Source organism: Geotrypetes seraphini, chromosome 2 (genome assembly GCF_902459505.1).
Source record: "Geotrypetes seraphini chromosome 2, aGeoSer1.1, whole genome shotgun sequence".
NCBI lineage: Eukaryota > Metazoa > Chordata > Amphibia > Gymnophiona > Dermophiidae > Geotrypetes > Geotrypetes seraphini.
The window spans coordinates 422395193-422416653 of record NC_047085.1 but is presented as its reverse complement, the minus strand read 5'-3'; the positions used below and the strand labels follow the sequence as shown (position 1 = coordinate 422416653).

Sequence of the window (21461 nt, the reverse complement as noted above, 5' to 3'; positions counted from 1 at the left end):
AAAGACAAGCTAGGGAGATATTTGCTACTGAAAGTGGAGTTAGAGCATAAATTGTATGCCTTTTTTTTAACATATATGTTCCAAATAAGGAGCAGGGAAATTTTTTTCTGAATTGGAAATAGTGCTTGATGAAAAAGCAGAAGGGTACTTGGTCCTGGGTGGGGATTTTAATTTGACAATGAATCCCGCCTTAGATAATTCAATGGAAGGGGCACAGTATGGCCAGGTGGAAAGGAAAAAATTGGAGCATTTGTTTGACCCATTGGCACCCTATTGAGAGAGATTATTCATGTTATTCCAGAGTGCGTGGAATGTACTCTAGGATTGATTATTGGGGATTGAATAAGGATCTACAACTTTGGGTTCAGGATGCTGTTATTAAACCTAGAGTTTCATCTGATCATTCTCCAGTATGGCTATCTTTGTGGATAACAAAGGAATTACATAGCTGAAGATTTTGGAGACTCCATACCATACAATTTCTTATACCCCATAAGTGTCGGCAAGGATTCATTGCGGCTTACAATAAGATTAGTGGATTTTCATTACCGTTTCATTGTAGCTCATATTGAGTTTAAATTCTGCAGTGTTCTCCCCAGAAATTTTTTCTAGCCGGGTGGCATGAAAAAGTAGCCGGGTGGGGCGGGACAGGGAAATTTGGTGGTTACAATAGGGTCATTAAATCCAGTGGCGTACCTAGTATATATGACAGCCAGTGTTGATCATTTTTAACAACCCCCTCCTCTATTTAAAAAAGTTATTTTTAGTAATAAGCTTGAGCCACACAACAAGGATGCACCTAGGAAAAGGCAGCATCTTAAACACTGCAGTGAGCACTAGAATACCAACACACGAATTGTAAAACTGAACAAGCCAGATCCTGCACAGTCAATTGATTTTGTATAGTCAATGCTGACAGAAAACCATGTCCTTTTCAAACACACAGAACACAGAAACACCCTCGCCCAATATGGAATAATCACAAACTAAAAATAGAAATATGTAGACAAAAGTTGAACTAATGCAACACCACAGAAAAAGTGATGCATGTCCCCTAATAATGTGCAAAATATAAAGACAGTAGACGTAAATTTGAAAAAACTGATACATAACAATCACCACTTTAAAAATTAACAAATAGAAATAAAACAAATAACGAGAAATAAGAAAATACCATTTTATTGGACTAATCCATTTTTCAATTAGCTTTCAGAGACCAAATCTTTCTTCAAGACAGTACAGTATACCGCTGTTATGGTATCCTGTCCTGACCTGAGGAAAGGGGTTTAGTCCAAAAGAAATTGCCTTATTTCCATTTCCTATTTATAAAGTTTTATCAATATAGTTACAATACTACTTGATTCTATGTAAAGCAACAAAAAAATTTCTACCTTTTGTAGTTTCTGCTTTAATCATCTTCTCTTCGCTCTTTTCTTTCGTTTGTCCTCTCTCCCTTCCATGCAACATCTTCCCTCTATCTTTGCCCCTTCCACCCAGCCTCTGCTCTCTCTACCCCTTCCATCTACTGTCCACCCTCTCTCTGCTCCTTCCATCCATTGTCCACCCTCTCTCTGACCTTTCCATTCAGTGTCCGCCCTCTCTCTCTTCCATACGTCATCTTCCCTTTTTTATGTTGCTTCAATAAACTGTATATCCTGTGCCCTTTCTCTCCTTTGTACATGATTCATTTTAGCTTCATCCCCTGTACATTTTTCTGTCTCCACTCCCTCCACTATGCTCTGGCATCTCTCTTCTCCTTTCCTTCCTTCCTTCCCACTCCATCCCATGGTCTGGTATCTCTATCTCTGTCTCCTTCCCTTTCCTCCCCCCATGCCTGGCATCGCTCTCCTCTCATATCTCTCCCTCTCTGCTTTGGCACTTCCTCTCCTTCCTTTCCCTCTGGTCTGACATTTGTCTCCTTAGTTTCCCTTCCCTCCCTCTTGCCCTGGCATCTCTCTCCTCTCCTCTCCTTCCTTTCTCTCCCTCCCTCCCTCCTTCCTTTCCCCTGGTCTGGCATCTGTCTCCTTCCCCCCCCCCCCGCATGCCCTGACATCTCTCCCCCATGGTCTAGTATCGTCTTTCCTTTCCCTCCCTCCCATGGTCTTGGCATCTCTCTTTCCTCTGGTCTTCCTTCTTCCTCCTTCCCTCTCTATCCCCAATTGGGTGCAGCAGCATTTCTCTTCCCCTTTCCCCCATCCCCTCTCACTCTCCTCCTCCACTGCTCTCCCCTCAGTCCTTCTGCAGCTCTTCTGTTCCATTTTAAGTCTTCCAGCACTCTCCTGTGTTCCCAATCCAGCAACACTTCTCCCTCTCACTTCCCTCCACCACTCAGCTCCAACAGTACCTATCCCTCCCTTCCTTTCTACTTCTGTTCTCCCCTACCGACTAGCTGCAGCACTTCTCCTTTCCACCCCCGGGCCTGCAGCACCTCTCCTCTCCGACTAGCAGGGCTCATCTTCTTTCCCTTTCCCTCCCCTCTGACTAGAAGCAGTACCTTACCCACTCACCTCCCAAGTTTAGCAGCACCTCTCCCTCCTCTCCTCTTTTCCTCGCCTCCTATCAGCACCCCTCCCTCTTATCTCCCAGGTCCATCAGCACCACTCCCCCTCCCGATTAACAGGCTCTCACTGGCTTGGGGATTCCCCGGCTTGACTTGGCACAGCCTGAAGTTCTGTGTTCGACTCCGGCCAAAGAAAGTAAAAGAAAACCCACCCTGAAAAACTAGGTGATTTTTCAAACCCTCCCCGTAACACTAGCCTGGACTAGCAGCAGCACCGCTCTCTCCTTATTGTAATTTGCCTGACTGCTGCCGTAGCTTTAGTGAGTCAATTCCCTCCAGCAGCCTCTGCTAGGCCGTCCCACCTCCGAGGAAGAAGGAAGTTGCATCATCAGAGGTAGGGCAACCTAGCAAAATCCCCGAGGCTACAGAAGGGAATTGACTCGTTAAAGCTACCGCAGCTGTCGGGCAAATTACAATAAGGAGAGAGAGCTATGCTGCTGCTAGTCCAGGCTAGTGTTATGGAGAGGGTTTGAAAAATCACCTGGTTTTTCATTTTTTTTTTCCCTTTTTTTCTTTCTTTGGCTAGTCGAACACAGAACTTTAGGCTGTGCCGAATCAGGCTGAGAAATCCCCAAGCCGGTGAGAGGGTTTTAAAAAAATGTTTGAGTGGCGGCATTGGCAGCAGCAGGATTCGCTACCGCGATGACAGCCAGGCGCTCACCTAAATTAACTGGGCGGAGCACCCGGCTAAAAAGCGCTAGGGAAAACACTGTTCTGGGGTTACAGAGAGATTAGATATGTCTAGCGATTTCCTGAATTGAAGATAGGAAGAAACCTGTTGCAAGCAACTTGGAAGACGCAATGATAGCATACTTCAGGATCCTGCTAATGTACAGCAACTAGAGGGAGACATCAAGGATAATCTAGCAGAAGAGATATCTGCTGCTACATTTTGGGATGGACTCAAGGTATAAGGGGTTGAGTGGTCTCCCTGGTGGCCTTTAGGAAAAAGGAACAGAAGCAAAAATTAGAGACCTTGGGTCAACAGCTAACAGATCTAGAGTTGCAGCACAGAGTAGAGGCAAGAGTAAGGTGCTTAGACAGTTGGAGAGAGTCTGGGAAGAATTGCTGGAGCTGGCTACAATCAGTGATCAGCTTCAGGTCTTGTATCAGGGGTATTTTGAGATAGGGAATTGAGCAGGATGACTGATTCCCGAGGAAGGGGGGGGGGGTCTTTTCCCCCCATTGAATATGTTAGCAGCACGCGGACTTTATGGCTTATTTTTGGATTACAACTGAAAGATAAGTACTGTGCCTAACTCCAGCTAAAGAACTTTATGAACATCTCTCTCACTAAAGCTAGATTTGATTGATGTATGCTGACCAGTGTTGAATCCAACAGCAAAAAACCTCCCAAACCCCAAGAAAAGGAACTAGACAAGGGAGAGAGACAAAAGCAGAGACGGCTCAACTACATTCACCAACCTATCAATAATGTTTAAGATGTAAGTAGATTAAACGGAAGAGCCCTCAGTAACACAGCCACCCACCGGAGAACCAGTGGAAAAGGCTGTCACATGGCTTACACCCAAACGAGTGTTAACTGTGAAACATCCCCGGGCTCTACTCCGTATTTTTTATATAATAAAGTGCACCCAACAGTGCTAAGTGTGAAAAAAGATATACATAAATCAAAAAAACACACTTTACCATTCACTACGATTGTCTCCGCCCCTTGTCCAGGGGGCCAAAAACGTCCAAGTCCAGCCAAGCAAAAAACAACAGGAAGTACTTAGCTTTTCCGTGAAGACAAACAGCCAGCAAAGATATTCTTCGTCCAACGGGACTCCGTTTCGGGGGTGCACACCCCCTTCTTCAGGAACAGCTGGGCTGCGCTGTGACCATCCAAATCATCCGGCACAGCAAGGATTGACAAAGCAGGAAGCATCTTAAACATTATTGATAGGTTGGTGAATGTAGTTGAGCCGTCTCTGCTTTTGTCTCTCTCCCTTGTCTAGTTCCTTTTCTTGGGGTTTGGGAGGTTTTTTGCTGTTGGATTTGTCTATTTACCTTCCAATTTTTTCGGGTTTTTCTGATTTCTTTAGACCAGTGTTGAATAGCAGCAACCAATTTGTACTGTTTTAAAGATATATATTTTTTTCACTATATTCCACTCAGCACACATTTGCACTTGAAAATTATTGGAGAAAGTCCAGGGATGTTTGCACTATCCAATCCTGTGTGGGTATAAAAAGTGACACCTTTCGCTGTGATGGGTTAGTGATTGGTTGTGTTAACTGAGGACTCCTTTAATTCACTATTTATTACTTTTTCATGTTTTGCTTTCATTTACACATTTTGGCTCCTGCTATTTACACTTTTTCTGGGAAGGATTTTCTTGTACACGATATTGTGACATTCTTCTCGTTGGGTTCAGATTTTGTTGAAGTTCCTTCTTTCCATTTTATAATAAACAGGCTTCAGAAATAAAATAAAACCTTAATTGTTCATAATGTGGGTAACCTTGTTTTGTTTTTTTAATTGGTATTTTATCTTCACTTTGCTTTCTTAGAATAACAATTTCTAGTAAAACTGCAGAATTACCGTAATCTTTGAAAGAGAGTGATGACCTGTTAGGATGTTAGAATCCAGCAACTCAGAACAGAGCTTTTATCAAGGGTACTAGGGAAGCTTTTTTGAAGGTTATAATATTGCTTTTTAATAGATTCTTTTCTATTAAGTTGTCATACCATGCAGGACTGAAGCAGTGATCTTGAATGCTACCAAATGCATTTTGGATGTTTTTAAGTTTTCATAATGTTTTCATGTTTTCCAGTTTCATAACGCATGTAGCATGAATGTAATAATGAAATTCATCTAGGCATACATTTACCCCCTCTTTTATCAGCTTGATAAAAAGGAGAAAAGGGTTTTTTTTTTTTTTTAAACAAAGAGTATTGATATGGCATTGAAAATGTGTTTGTTTTTTTTCAATAATAAAATTAAGGTAATGAAAAACTGAACACTGGTGCTGTTCAAGTCTATTCAATCGATTTGTTAACTAAGAATCTACTCACCACTTCTTATTCAATCCTGTAACCCTATGAACCTTTTAGCTTTCATATTCTTTATTATGTAAGATTGTATTGCTGACTTTAATTATAACCTCTTCGCTGATTGTCCAGCGCCTCTTGCTGTAAACCGCCTCAAACTTATATGGCTTTGGCGGTATATAAGAATAAAATTATTATTATTATTATAACTGTCCATAATCAGCTTGTTTAGGCGCAACATTTTTAAAATTCTCATATTACAAAAGTATGACCATTTAAAAAAAGCATATTGGAAAAACATCCATTTCTTTATTAATTGAAAATTACTGTTTATGCACATGTGCATTTGTATTTCAAATGCACTTTCATATATCATTATAAGGCAATAAGAGATCAATTCTAGACTTAAAAAAGAAGTATAATGACCAACAGAGAAAAATGAAGGCAGATAAAAACCATATGGCCTATCCAGTTGTCCATCCATGACCATCTACTATCCCTTCTTCTCCCTTAGAGATCCTATATACTTGTCCTGTGTAATCTTTCAAAACAGACTGAAAAAATTAAGCAGATTGTACTATATGTAGAAATTATTTCTGTACAGGTAAATGGTTGCAGTTTTGAGACGAGAACAAAAATGCCTACAAACTTATTGCGGGTAGAGTATTTCAACAAAGTTAATACTAACTTTGCTTTTTTTAACACATTAGACTTTTTGACATTGCAACGGTGCCATAAATTACCAGCAATACCAGCATACTAACTAATGGATTAACTGCATGCTGTATAGGATGCCTGATGCATAGTTTGCATGTTAATTAATAAAAATACTGTAGATTATGATCATATCAACAAATTGCAAAATATTTTAAAAAAGAAAGAAAAACTAGACTTCTGTTGGAGGTAATATGATACTTGTTTAGAAGTGTATAAGTTGCTCTTGCGTTGCAATTATACTAACAACAAAACTGGTTGCCAAGGAAATAAGCTGCTAGATGCTGCATGATATTTGAATGTTGTAAAGTGCTGCTTTATACAGAATTCAGTATTCCAGTCTTTTGTAAAGCTGCAAGTTCTGATTGTTAATTAACTTCAATTGATTTAGGAAGAAGAATTTGGAGTGCCAGAGAGTTATTCAGAACATGAAATGCAGAACTCTCAGACACGGCTAGAAGTGATGGAGGACGAATTGGTTGGGAAACAAGAAATTGAAGAGCTTAACAGAGAGCTGGAAGAAATTAGGGCAGTTTATGGCACAGAGGGACTGCAACAGGTATAATTATTTTGTGTTGCCTTTGCTCTTTGTTTTGGGCTGGACAAATATGATTATGAGTAATTGGTAGGAAGAGTACAAGGCTGTTCATACATTAAAAATATATTTTTTAATTCAATCTTTTGATCTGTACCTGCTACCATATAGACAGAATCTAAGCATAAATATAGAATGAGTCCTTTCTTTTGGAGTGGATGAATAGCCTAATGCAGGGGTGCCCAAAAGGTCGATCGCGATCGACCAGTAGATCGCAAGGGCAATGCGAGCCCATCCCAGGCTCCACAATAGACTTGCGTTGCCTTTGCATTCTCCCTGCTTCCTCGACACCACAAAAGCCAGGCCTGGGCCGAGTCCACAAGCCTCCCCCTCCCCCGACATCAATTCTGACATCAGAGAGGAAGTTCTGGGCCAGTCAATCACTACTTGGCTGGCCCGGAACTTCCTCTCTGATGACAGAATTGACGTACGGGGGGTGGGGAGGCCTGGCTTTTACGGTGTCAGTGAAGCAGGGAGAAATCGGTGGCGGTGGCTTGGGGGGCAGGAAGACAGAAAGAAAGGGGGGCAGGGAGAGAGACAGAAAGATGGGGGCAGGGAGAGAGACAGAAAGAAAGGGGGGCAGCGAGAGAGACAGAAAAGACAGAAAGAAAGGGGGGCAGGGAGAGAGAAAGAAAAGACAGAAAGAAAGGGGGCAGGGAGAAAGACAGATACAAAGAAGGGGCACGGAGAGAGGAAGAAAAAGTTGGACTCATGGAGGGACAGAAAGAGATGTTGGTTGGGGAATGGAATGAGGTCTGGAGGATATGAAGCATGCAGGAGGAACAAAGAAAGAAATATTGGATGCAGTCAGAAGGAAGTGCAACCAGAGACTCATGAAATCACCAGACAACAAAGGTAGGAAAAATTATTTTATTTTCAATTTAGTGATCAAAATGTATCCGTTTTGAGAATTTATATCTGCTGTCTATATTTTGCTCTATGTCCCCCTTTTACTAAACTGCAATAGCGGTTTTTAGTGCAGGGAGCCTATGAGCGTGGGGAGCAGCGCGGGGCATTCAGCACAGCTCCCTGCGCTAAAAACTGCTATCGCGGTTTAGTAAAAGGGGAGGGGGTATATTTGTCTATTTTTGTATAGTTGTTACTGAGGTGACATTGCATGTTTTAAAATCATCTGCCTTGACCTCTTTGGAAAAAAAACCCTGAATATAAATTATAATTAACATTTTCTCTGTGTACAGTGTGCTTTGTGTTTTTAAAAATTTTATTGTTGGTAGATCATTTTGACTTAGTCATTTTAAAAGTAGCTCGCAAGCCAAAAAAGTGTGGGCACTCCTGGCCTAATGGTAAGTGTAGTGAGCTGAGAACCTGGGGAAGTTATCTAACCCTCCATTGCCCCAGATACAAAACTTAGATTGTGAACCCACTAAACTGCTTTGGTTATACCACAGAAGGGCAGTATATCAAATCCATGACTCTTTACAATACAATACAGTGTCTTATACACTGCAATTTTCTGAAAGGAATCTATGTGTTTATAATAAGATTTAGATTAAGTTCTTAAGTTACATTATTATGAGGAGCATTGGTTTAGGAGGAACTGGTCAAGGGTAAGAAAGTGACTATAGTGAAAAGAGGGAATGTCTAGTTTCTTCTAGAATTCAAGGTAGTTGATGGGTTGTCTTAGGTGTATTGCCAGTTTGTTCCAATTGAGAGGTCTCTGGTATTTGAATGTAGTTTCGAACATCTTTCACCGTACTTGTTGAGGAGATGGGAAGAATAGTTTGTAGCATTGCATAATATGTGAGCTGAAGAAGGAATGTGGGACTTTAATGTCAGAAGTTTGTCCCTCTGAGTTCTTTGCAAAGATCGCTTTGTGAACCATGCAGGCTATCTTGAACTGGATGATTCTTTTCATCGGCAGCCAGTGTAGTTGCTCTAATAGTGGATTTGCTCTCTCGTATTGGTTCCTTTTGAGAATTCTTGTAGCTGTGTTTTTTTTAGTAGTTTGAGCATCTTGCATTCCTTTTTTGTGATGCCACATTTATACTGAGTGCAATAGTCCAGGTATTAGGGCAGATTATGCTACTGCCCTGAAGCTAGTTTCAGTCAGGACTGGTCTTATTGTCCACAATTGTCTCATCTTAAAGAAGAATTTTTTCACTAGCGTGGTAATGTATGTGTTGAAGGTTAAGTTTGAGTATAGTGTGATTCCCAAGACTTTGGAGGTATTCTCCATTTTTAAACTCTCACCTGTGGACAGTTCTAGCTCTGTGCTCAGTAGCGAGTTGTAGTCTCTGGACCATAATATTCTTGTTTTAGATTTGTTCAGTTTGAGGAAGTGTCTCATCGTCCAAGCACTTAGGTCTTCAATGGTATTTTTCATGTATGTTATGGTGCTATTTGAAAGATTTTTTGGCTTTGCAGAGAATGTTGATATCATCTGCATAAGAGAAGATCCTGGGTCAAAGGAAGGTTATTCCTCAGTGCTCTTAAATAGATGTTAAATAGTGCAGGAGATATTGGTGAGGGTTGTAGGATTCCACAGTTGGCCTTCCATTTTTGGACTCTCTTGTCATATTGCCAGACTTTGTAAGTTCTAGTTTTCAGGAATTGTGAAAACCATTGCAGTACTACACTCTGTACTCCAAGTTTATTTAATTTGAGAAGTAGGAGAGAGTGGTTTGCTGCATCAAACACTGTTTGCCTTTACTGAGTTGATATCTTACTTTAGATGTTAGTTCAAAAAACAGGGATTCAGTGCTGTGCCTAGGTCTGAAGCCATGTTATCCTAGGACAAGCAGGCAGCATATTCTCACATATGGGTGATGTTATCTACAGAGCCTGGTACGGACAGTTTGACAAGTGAACTGTCACTTTAAATTGAAAAACTTTACGACTGCCTGCACCATGCATGCGCGAGTGCCTTCCTGCCTGATGCCAGTCCAAGTCCCCCAGTTCTTTGTTTTCCGCAGAGCGAAGAAGTTTGCATCTTTTATTTTCTATTCTGTTTTTTCTTTTGAGTTTAGTAATTCGGTTTTATTTTTTAAGAGTTTTCTAAATAAAAAGAAAAAAGTAAGAGAACTTTTCCATCAAAGACCTCATCCGTCCGTGGTGACGGCTTGTGCAGCGGTAGTTACGTTCTTTTGTTGCTGATTTTTTTTCAAAGGTTGGTGACTTTCTTCTCTAACACCTCTTTAATTTACTTCTTTAAAAAATAGTTTCTTTCGTCCTTGCCCTTATTTTCTGTCAAGAACAGTTCTTCAGCACAACGGTGCCAGGTCTTTGCAGCCTTTGACGTCGAAAGCATCAACATTAGCATCGGCATCGTAGGACATTTCGGCATCAGGAAAGTCAGCTAAGACACCATCCGCTTCCCAACAAGAGTCACAGACCACTTACTGCAGACCAAACAATGAAGCCACCACTCCCTTGCTTCACAGGTTGTCTCTCCTTCACGGTGTTCATCCTCATCGAGGTTGACCATTCCAAGACAACCTGCTGCACCAATGGTACCGGCTGTTGAGCCTGTAGTACTGGTACATACTATAGGCTCTACAGCATTGAGTCAGTCAATGCAGACCACACATCGACACCATCACCTGACCTATTCACCGGACCTTTGGGACCTACAACTACATTGGCAGATGAACCACCAACAATTTTAATACACAGTTCTGCCCTTCAGCCTGACCTCCTCCAGAAGGCTTCATCAGAGCAGTGTTCTGATGGCAGCAATTTTCATGCCAAGCCATCTTTTCCCTATCTCAACGATTGGCTACTATAGGAAGCCTCTCTTCAAGGATGCTCTCAGACATTCAAGTTTGCAGTTAGCTTTTTGACATCTGATTCATCAGAACTGAATACAATTTCTGACAGTGGTAACTCCCCCACATCTTCCTCGGTGAAGACCGAGGCAAAGAATTCATTTAATCTTTCCTCTATGGCCTTGTCTTGCCTGAGATCCCCTTTTATCCCTCAGCCATCTAGTGGTCCAACCGATTCTCTTCCCAGCTTCTTGCTTTTAATTAGAGAATGACACGGTGAAAAAATTGGTCCCCGTCACCGCCCCGTCCCCATCTCACCATCCCCGTCACCGCCCCGTCCCCGTCTCACCATCCCCGTCACCGCCCCGTCCCCGTCTCACCATCCTCTTCACCGCCCCGTCACCGCCACTGCCACCCCATTCACCGCCCCGTCACCGCCACTGCAATCCCATTCACTTTTCTTTATTTACGTATAAAGGAAACATTCTTTAAAACTTTAAAACTTAGTTAAATATTAGTTAATAACTATACAAAAACAAAACACGCAGAGAAAAAATTAATTAATATAAATTCTCAAAACTGACACATTTTGATCACTAAATTTAAAATAGTTATTTTTCATACAGTTTTTCAATCACTAATCTTCCACCACCCCTGGGGCTAGCAATGCAAAAACAAACACGACATGTACTTTAAATGCTTACAATGTTAGCCTATATGGTAAGTAGACGCGGCCGCTGTACCTAATCGCGGCAAAGATCTCCCTGCCGTGATTAGCATAGTGACCGCGGCTACGGCTGCAAGTCTCCCCTCCCCCCAGCGATCACGGCAGGAGGGCACCCAACCCCTCCTGTAGACCCCCCCAACGGCCCTCCCGACAATCGCAGCAGAAGGGTACCCAACCCCTCCTGCCGGTCCTCCCAATGGCCTCCCCTAAGATCGCCGGCAGGAGGGTACCCAACCCCTCCTGCTGGACCCCCCCCAACGAACCCTCCCACCCCGGAACCCCCTTAGTCTTACTTTCCAAGTTGGACCGGACGGCTCCTCACACGTATGGCCAGCAGGCTTGCCTCTGTCCAAATGAGGCGGGCCCGCCCCTACCCTGCCCAACCCACAGGATCCTAGGGCCTGATTGGTCTAGGCACCTAAAGCCACTCCCGCTATAGGAGGGGCCTTAGGTGCTTGGGCCAATCAGGCCCTAGGATCCTGTGGGTTAGGCAGGGGAGGGGAGGGGCGGGCCCGCCTCATGTGGACGGAGGCAGGCCTGCTGGCCAGACGAGCGAGGAGCTGTCCGGTCCAACTTGGAAAGTAAGACTAAGGGTGGTGTTTCGGGATGGCGGGGTTTGTTGGGGGAGGGACCGGCAGGAGGGGTTGGGCACCCTCCTATTGGCGATATAGGGGGCCGTTGGGGGTGCCGGCAGGAGGGGTTGGGCACCCTCCTACCAGTGAGGGCGATCGTCGGGGGGGGGGGGGCGGGTTCTATTGGCAGGAAGGGTTGATCTGACAAATGAGGAGCACGGTGAAAACACAGGTAAATTGCGGTTCCTAGAGGGGGGGACATTGGCCTGCGGGGACAAATCTATTCACCGTTTTTGCGGTCGGTGAAAGGATTTGCTAATGAGGTCACCATAACCCGCAGCCAAACCGCAGCCACGCAGCGGTTCGCTGCGGGGATCGCTCCCCGTGTCATTCTCTACTTTTAATATACCTAAAAAAACGTTTTTAGTGTGTGTTTTGCTTCCAGCGCAATCTTTTCAAGATCTCTGTTCACCGTTCTTATTAGCACCTTGCATTTGATTTGACATTCCTTGTGTTGTTTACAATTTATTTTCAGTCTGAGTGTTGCGCATTGGTTAAAGCTACAGCCTCAGCACCCTGAGGTTGTGGGTTCAAACCCACGCTGCTCCTTGTGACCCTGGGCAAGTCACTTAATTCCCCCATTTCCCTAGCTACGTTAGTTAGATTGTGAGCCCGCCAGGACAGAGAGGGAAAACTGCTTGAGTACCTGAATAAATGCATGTAAACCATTCTGAGCTCCCCTGGGAGAACAGTATAGAAAATTAAATAAATAAATAGCTCTACTTCCTTTACCTCACTTGTTAACCACGCTGGTTGCCATTTGGTCTTCCTTCCTCCTTTTTTAATACATGAAATATATCTAGTCTGGGCTTCCAGGATGGAATTTTAAATAACATCCATGCCTGATGTATATTTTTTGCGCCTTTAAGTTTCTTTTTTTACCATTCTCCTCATATTATCATAATCTCCTAGTATATATGACAGCCAGTGCTGATAATTTTTTAACAACCCCGTCCTCTATATAAAAAAGATATTTTTAGTAATAATCTTTGAGTCACACAACAAGGGTGCACCTAGGAAAAGGCAGCATCTTAAACACTGCAATGAGCACTACAACACCAACACACGCATTGTAAAACTAAACAAGCCAGATCCTGGACAATCAATTGATCCTGTACAGTCGATGCTGACAGAAAGCCATGTCCTTTTCATATACATAGACAGATACACCCTCGCCCAGTATGGAATAACCACAAACTAAAAATAGAATTATGTAGACAAAAATTAAACTGAACCAAGAAATCAGACTCTGCATACAATGCAACACCACAGAAACAGTGACACATCCTCCAATACTGTGCAAAATATAAAGACAGTAGATGTAAATTTGAAAAAAAACTGCTACATAACAATCACCACTTTACAAATTAACAAATAGAAATAAAAACAAATAATGAGCAATAAGAAAATACAATTTATTGGACTAATCCATTTTTCAAATCTTTCTTCAAGATAGTACAGCAGGGGTGCCCACACTTTTTTGGCTTGTGAGCTACTTTTTAAAATGACCAAGTCAAAATGATCTACCAACAATAAAATTTTAAAAAACACAAAGCACACTGTACGCAGAGAAAATGTTAATTATTATTTATATTCCACGGGTTTTCAAAGAGGTCAAAGCAGATGACTTTATGCAATGTCACCTCAGGAACAACTATACAAAAATAGACAAATATACCCTCTCCTCTTTTACTAAATTGCGATAGCGGTTTTTAGCGCAGGGAGCTTTTGCTGTGCTGCTCTTGACGCTCATAGACTCCCTGCGCTAAAAACCACTATTGCGGTTTAGTAAAAGGGGGCAATAGTGCGAAATATAGACTACAACACCAGCAGATACAACACCAGATACAACACCAGCAGATATAAATTCTCAAAACGGACACATTTTGATCACTAAACTGAAAATAAAATCATTTTTCTTACCATTTTTATCTTGTGATTTCATGAGTTTCTGGTTGCACTTCCTTCTTCTTTCTAAACTAAACTTTCGATTGTGTCAGAGGAAAAGCTTCTGCCAACAGACGCACGCGACTGCAGGCAAGCTCAGCCGGCTTGAGCAAGTTACTTTGGAAACTAATGTGCTGCAAAAGTAAGGGGGAGGGAGGGAGGGAGATTCTCAGGCTGCCTGAGGGGTGCTGAAGGGCAGTGAGGTGGTGAGAGGGAAGGGTGGTGGTGGAAAAAAAAGGAACAGACGCTGAAGAGGGGTGGAGAGGAACAGACGCTGAAAGGAAATAGGGAACAGAGAGTGGGGAGAAGACGCTGAAGGGAAATGGGGAAGACAGAGTGGAGAGAAGACACTGAAGGGAAATGGGGAAGACAGAGTGGGGAGAAGACGCTGGAAGGGAAGAAGACAGAGAAGCCAGACTATGGGGGGGAGCGGAGGGAAGAAGATGGGTGCCAGACCAATTGGGGGGGGGGGTGAAGAGAGAGACATGGTAACAGAGCAAATGGAAGACGCAGAGAGAAGACAGATCGTGGATGAAAGGAATTTAATGAGAAGATGAGGAAAGCAGAAACTAGACAACAAAGGTAGGAAAAAAAATTTCTATTTATTTATTTTATTTTTTGCTTTAGGATAAAGTAGTATATTAGTTGTGTTGATAAAAATTTATAAACAAAGCCCTGCCAGCTGAACATCTCTTTCTCTAGCTCAGCAGCCAGAACTTTGATTTATAAGGAAGGAATAAGCTAAATCAGGGGTGTCCAACCTTTTGGCCTCCCTGGGCTGCATTGGCCCAATAAAATGTTTCTGGGGCCGCGCAAATGCTGCAGCAAGACGGTAAACACTTGGGGCAGCAGAGGAAAACACTGCATTGCTCTCGACCAGGGCCGCACAAAATACTTCACGGGGCCACAGTTGGACACCCCTGAGCTAAATATTGCAGTACTGAGGCTTGTATGGATGCTGTGCGGACAGTGGTCGCGGGGATAGGGCAGGGACAAGAACGGTGGTCACGGGGATGGGGCGGTGACGGGGACACATTTTTTCTCCATGTCATTCTCTACTGTATAGTTTTTATGCATAGTAAATTTGTGGAATAGTCTCCTGGAAGAGGTGGTGGAGACAAAAACTGTCTAAATTCAACAAAGCATGGGATAGGCATGTGGGATCTCTTAGAGAGAGGAAGAAATAATGGTTATTGTGGATGAGTAGCCTGGATGGGCCATTTGACCTTTATCTGCCATCATGTTTCTATGTACTATCATTTTTCTAATGCTGTATTTCAATTCTTGGTTTTCTCTCATATAGCTCCAAGAATTTGAAGCTGCCATCAAACAGAGAGATGGCATTATAACACAGCTCACTGCTAACCTCCAGCAAGCTCAGAAAGAAAAGGATGAAATTATGAGGGAGTTTCTGGAATTGACAGAACAAAGCCAAAAACTGAAGATTCAATTTCAGCATGTAAGTTTAATTCTAAGCAAGTTCTTGTAGTTCAGGGAAAATCATTCTTCTAGCTGGAGTTCAGAGATGATCAAAAAGGCCTAATGAATCTTAAAAAATTGCGGGTGCGGACCGCTGGGTGCGATGGACCTCTGGTCTGATCCCGGTGGAAGCAACTTCTTATGTTCTTAAATAGAGTTTGGAATCTGGCAATGACGTTATTGTATTTAGCTTCAGCTGTACACATCTATGCTGTAGCCAGGTCCATATTCCTGCTATATGCCTGATTGGGAAACAATTGAAAAGCCTTCCACCCAAATTCAGACTGTCTCCCCTAAAGCCAAAAACCCACTGACTACACCTGTTTCTTAAAGCAGCTGACACAAACTCCAAATCTTCTGTTTGAACTGACTTTATAGATAGTCTCCACAGCTTCAGCTGTACACATCTATAGATGCCACGGCCTAGGCCCTCCTATCCTACCCCTCATCCCATCTAGCCCTAAGCTCACATTACATTTATACTACTACTCATTACTTTCTAGCCTCTAGCTGATCCTAACTAAAGAAAATCTTCACTAATTTAGTCCCTTATCAGTATCTCACCTACTATCACAAGCTCACTCTTACCCTATACATAGAAACCAACTTATCCACATAGCAAGAAAGGCACTTACCCCCCCCCAAAAAAAAAAAAAATAATTGTTTCAGCAATTGTACCTTCTAGAAAATCAAAAATTCCCTAATTCAGTCTCCTCCCATTACCTCACCTCATTCTTATTCTATGCATGGAAACCAACCCACAATTCACTATTGTGTAGCTATTTTACCAACTCAAGGCAACTTTTCCACCACATCCACCTTCCGTACAAAGGAGACCTTGCAACCCACCTTCAGATTCCCTTCAGCCACTCCCCCTTCCCCAGGGTAACCCCTAACCTTCCCAGATCAACATCTCTCCAAGTGTCTTTTCCAACTGATGTCACTTGCAGCACCCACTCAGACACAATTAAAGCAATTAATTACAGATATAGACTTTAATGAACCAACCTATGAGAATGTGCCAACTCAGAGACAATTACAGTATCTAACCAAACTTACCTGCTATATGGCACTAATCTTGGACTGTGAATTCACTCAAACACTTCTACAACATTCACCCAACCTTCTACAATGAACCAGCCAAAATGAATTGGTATCTCATAACAATTCTCTGCCTACTGATCAGCACCAGATGAACCAACGCCTACTTCACTCATCCCAATAGTAGATCAGATAATACCTCAGAACACACAGTCCCATCATGGAGTGACTCATACCAAACATTCACAATCCCACTACACTCTCTCGTAGAATATACCCTCAAGTATCCCCAACTAAACCCAACCCTCCCCCTCCCAAATACCCTCCTCCCTGCATACAAAGGTCACTAACAAAATGGACTGTGGTTCAGATGGCATCAGCTATTTAAGTCACAGCCTTCACCCGTGTAGCTCCAAAGTCTTCAAACTCTGCAAAAGTACACAATTCTACTATCAGTTGCATATTTATAATTCCAAAACCACACTTCTAGGATCAACTACACACTTGAGAACAAATACCATGTTCAGTGGCCTGATGCCACTGAAGAATCTCGGTCTACAGTGAAGTCATACTTTCTTCTGCCACAAAATCTCATGCCGGACAATCCAGTGTTTCTGCCTGTACTTCCAGATGACGTTGTAAATGCTGTTTCTGGTCCACCCAATGCCAGCATTTGAAAGAGCACCCAGGGATCTCTACACTGTCTCCCATCATTCTCTTTCCCAAAGTTTAGCTCACTCAACTAGCTTTTGTTCCTCTTTTACTGATGATACGTGATGCACCTTTTTTCTACTTCAAATGAGAGTTCAAAGGGATAGTGCCATTTGTAGTGAATATCATGGTCCCTTAGGCAGCGTGTAACTTCCCAGCACTCCTGACTGTGCTGGACTGTTATAGATGAAATGTCTGCGAACGATTCCAGGTTTGTTTCTTCCATAGAGATATGGCCAACCTTCCTAGCTGCCTGAAGAATGTTTTCCTTTATCGGGAAGTGCAAAAACCCCCTAAACAATTAGGTCCTGAGGCTTCTCAGACCGCAGCAGGCCAAGCGCTCTGTGGACCTGCTCAAATTCAATAGGTTGTAAATCTGTCTCCGGGTCTGCAGCTTGAAGGAACTGATGGCATAAATTCTGCATTAATATGGTCATTATCACACTCTGCAGCATTCTTGGTTACTCCTCTCACTCTTATGTTATTTCTTCTTGCTCTATTCTCCCCATCCTCAATTTTGAGCAGCAGTTTCTCACCAGATAACTCCAGCATGCATGGGTTGTAACTCTTTCTTCAAAATCATTGAGTCATTGACCCATGCCATCTGTTTTCTGGTGAAGCCCTTCTATATCGGTTCTGAGTCTGCATTTCATAGCAGATAGTGAGGACTGCAGGTCTATCATCCAAAACTTGAGATCTTCTTTACTTGCCAAATTGAACCTGGTTCCCCATCCTGAGTTACAATCACTCTCTGATTCGCCGGAGATTCGCCATTACCATCTTGACAACCGAGGAATTGCGGGCTCGAAATGCAAAGGTTTTGCAAAAACCCTGAAAATGTATTTGTTTAAGAAATTTCTAACTAATAACTAAATGATGACATATCTATTAAGAATTTTCTAGTTGAGGACTGAATGCTGACATTTACTGACTTTTCCTGTCGTCTTATTATTCATTAATGTATCCTTAAGTTAAGTTTTGTTAACCGGTTTCAGTCCCTCAGGGGAATGACCCGGTATATAAGGCTAAAGATTAGATTAGATTAGATCTAGTGACAAGTTTTTACCTGCCTTCAAGTGGAGATGTTGCATAATAGGCTTCCGCACTTCTCAGTACTAAATCCGCAATCAAGGACACCTATGACACCAAAATAGCAAGGATTGAGCTGGAGCTCAGCAGCTACCTGACCATGCTTCTTAGTGACGTCACCAGAAGTTCCCCTAATAGTCATTTTTCTATTATATTCAAGCTATCAATTGTAAAGAGTTCCTGTATTACCTAGGATTTGATGATATTATAAAGTGTGTAATTTGTTCTAAATTGTTTCCTAGATTTGTGACACTTCAAATACCCTTACTATAGGACATCTTCTAGATCGGTGTGTATGTGAGGGGAGGGGGGTTTCAACCCAGTCCTCTAGAACCACCTGGCTAGTCAGGTTTACAGGATATCTACAGTGAATAAGCATGAGAGAGATTTGCATACTAAGAAAGCAGGTCATGCAACTCTTTCTTATATATACTCATTGTGGATATCCTGAAAACTTGACTTGCCAGGTTGTCCCTGAGGACTGGCTTGAACACCATTGTTATAGATCAGCCCAGTGCTAATTTCTGCATCACCGTCTTAGCATTACAAGTGCTATGGTGTCAAACTCAGTGCCCAGTCATAGAGATTCAGAGGTCCATTGTACCTCCAAGTAATAGGGCTGGATTAATACTATATTAAGCCCAAAGCAACTCTGTATTTATAGGCCCCTGCCCTAGCCCCCCCCCCCCACCCGTCCGGTTACATTTGCTGTCTTTCTACAGACTCCTCCTCCAATCTTCATTCTTAGCTTTTTTCTATATTTTACCTCTTGAAAATAAAGAGAAAACCATAGCTATCAAATTACTCAGTTCCAGAAGGGGGACTTTTTGTTCAGTCCTTCTTTGTAATTTTTATCTCAGAGCAATGTGGTATTTGTAGTTCCTGATTCTTCCCACTGAAATCAGTTCTGCGGCTCCATTATACACTAGGATGGGATTGTCAGATTCTATATGAAAATCAGCATTCAGTGTTATGGCTCCCAGAACATGGAGCAACTTTCCACTAAATTTAAGGGTTAAAACATCTCTTTAAAAAGTTAAATCGATGTTCAAATCCTACCTTTTTGTGAAAGCTATCAATTATATAGCCCGAATTGTTTTACTGGTTTCTTGGTCACTGGCCTTTATGAGCTATAAAGAGAATTCCACCCCCACCCCCACTCCATTTTGATTTATTTGTAAACCAGTTATCTGTAGTTGTTGTTTCCTACTATTTTATTTTAAATAGCTTACACTTTCCCCTCCGTATTCATGGTTTCGCGGTCCACATTTTTTTGATTGAAGGCCCCACGTCCATATTTATGTCACAGAAAATTGCTGCTACTGGTGTTGCACAGAGAAAATCGATCCTCCCAGCTGCACTTTCTTCACTGGAACAGGTCAGGTTATTCGCGGTTTTGTGTCTTTTTTTGTTTTGTTTTTTACAGAAAAACCGCAAATAACATACGAAAAGTTATTTGCGGTTTTTCTTTATTCGCTGCCTTGCTGTTCCCCTATCACCGCGAATGCGGAGGGGGAAGTGTATATAATTGCTTGATTAGGTTGATTAGGGTTTTTTCTTTTAGTACATTTCAAATATATTTTTGATGCATGAATTTAATGACCAGCTATCATTTTGAAAAAGGTTATAATAGGGACAAATGCTTTAAAAGCCTATTTTCACTGAATTAATGCTTAGATAGTTTATTCTTTTCAAGTTACAGGCAAGTGAAACACTAAGGAATTCTAGTCATACCAGTACTGCTGCAGACCTGTTGCTCGCCAAACAACAAATCCTTACATACCAGCAACAACTAGATGAGCAAGACCACCACCTAAAAACCTATCAAAAACAGATTGAAGAATATCAGGTACAAGCTGCATTTCTGTAAGAGAAAACTAGGACCTTTGAAAGGGTATGATGTGGTTGTGTAAATATTTCATTAAATTAAAAAACATGACATTTAGGAAAATAAAGTACTCCTGGTTGATAAGTCTTCTGGTTCCAGTAACAAGAGGTTGTTTAAACTGACCTTTAAAGAGAACTCGTAATCGGGCCTTGTCTCTACCTCAGTAGCATAAGCAGTAGACTTTTGAAGATAATAGTATAATACTTAAGTAAGCACGTAGTGGTGATTTATGAACCAAAAATAAACTTAAGAGGATTAGAAGCTTCCCAACTCCACTTTTTCAGCATATAAATCTTTATGGTTTGAGAGATGTACATTTAATCTGGTGTTTGAATTAGACCTTCTGTTTTCCTAGTTTGACTGATTGCAAGACTGCCACTAGGCTGCCATAGTTTTTGCCATATGTACAGTATACATTAGTTGTTAACATGACTGTGACAAATTAACCCCCCCTTTTAGGAAGCCATGTTAGGATTTTTTATCGCTGGCCACGGCGCTAAAAGCTCCGACACTCATAGAATTCCTATGAGTGTTGCAGCTAATACCGCCGTGGCTGGCAATAAGAAAGCCTAAATTGACTTCACAAAAGGGGGCCTAAAAATTCTGACACAACTTGTAGGCATGGAAAAACATTTGTTTTGAAAATCATCACATGTTTCATGTGTGTGTTGGGGAAACATGATTTTACCTTGCTATCTCAGCTGCCCTAAGCTTAGTGCTTTTGTTCTGTTGCTTTCATATAAAGGATTTGAGAGAGAGAGAACCTGGATCTAATTTTGAAGGTTGAGATGGCATTTGGTCTCACTTCATCAAGTCAGAGGATGTCATTTGGTGGTTGAGGAAATTCTCAACGAGTCAATATATTCTAGATCTATTGTTTGTTAACCTTCCAGCGTGGAGGTTTCATGCTGGCTTACCTTATTTATAAATAGGAGGGCAAAATAAGAGGTCTTGTTTCCAGATAAAATAGGAGATGCTATGTTGACTTCTATAGCTAAAGGATAAAATTGAGATAGAACTGCCATTCAATTCATTTCAATTACTGCTGTTTCAATGCTTGCCAAGTTATTGGAAGCCATTGTTTTTGTGAAAGAGTAGCTTAATGGTTAGTGCAGTGGCCTGAGAGCCATGGGAGCTGGGTTTGAATCCCTTTGCAGCTACTTGTGACTGGGCAAATCAATTAACCCTCTGTTGCACCAGGAACAAAATAAGTACATTAATTTAATATATAAACCACTTTGATTGTAATCACAGAAAAGCAGTACACTTCCCCCTCTGTATTTGCGGTTTCTGTATCTACGGATACGATTATTCGTGGTTTTAAAACAAAAAATACTTTTTCATTTTTCAGGCTATTTTA

The 21461-nt window shown here is 41.9% G+C and overlaps 1 protein-coding gene across 7 annotated transcripts in view; it reads left to right on the top strand.

Moving 5' to 3' along the window:
- The window catches only part of AKAP9 (A-kinase anchoring protein 9), a 409648-nt gene that overhangs the window by 31230 nt on the left and 356957 nt on the right, over positions 1-21461 (top strand). For 5 of the 7 annotated variants that reach the window (XM_033931173.1, XM_033931176.1, XM_033931172.1 and 2 more), the window contains exons 4-7: positions 6158-6211; positions 6659-6826; positions 15197-15352; positions 19910-20062. In XM_033931173.1, coding sequence (XP_033787064.1) covers positions 6158-6211; positions 6659-6826; positions 15197-15352; positions 19910-20062 — 531 coding nt within the window. The remainder of the gene's footprint in view (positions 1-6157; positions 6212-6658; positions 6827-15196; positions 15353-19909; positions 20063-21461) is intronic. The other 2 variants (XM_033931171.1, XM_033931174.1) reach the window with 2 other exon arrangements.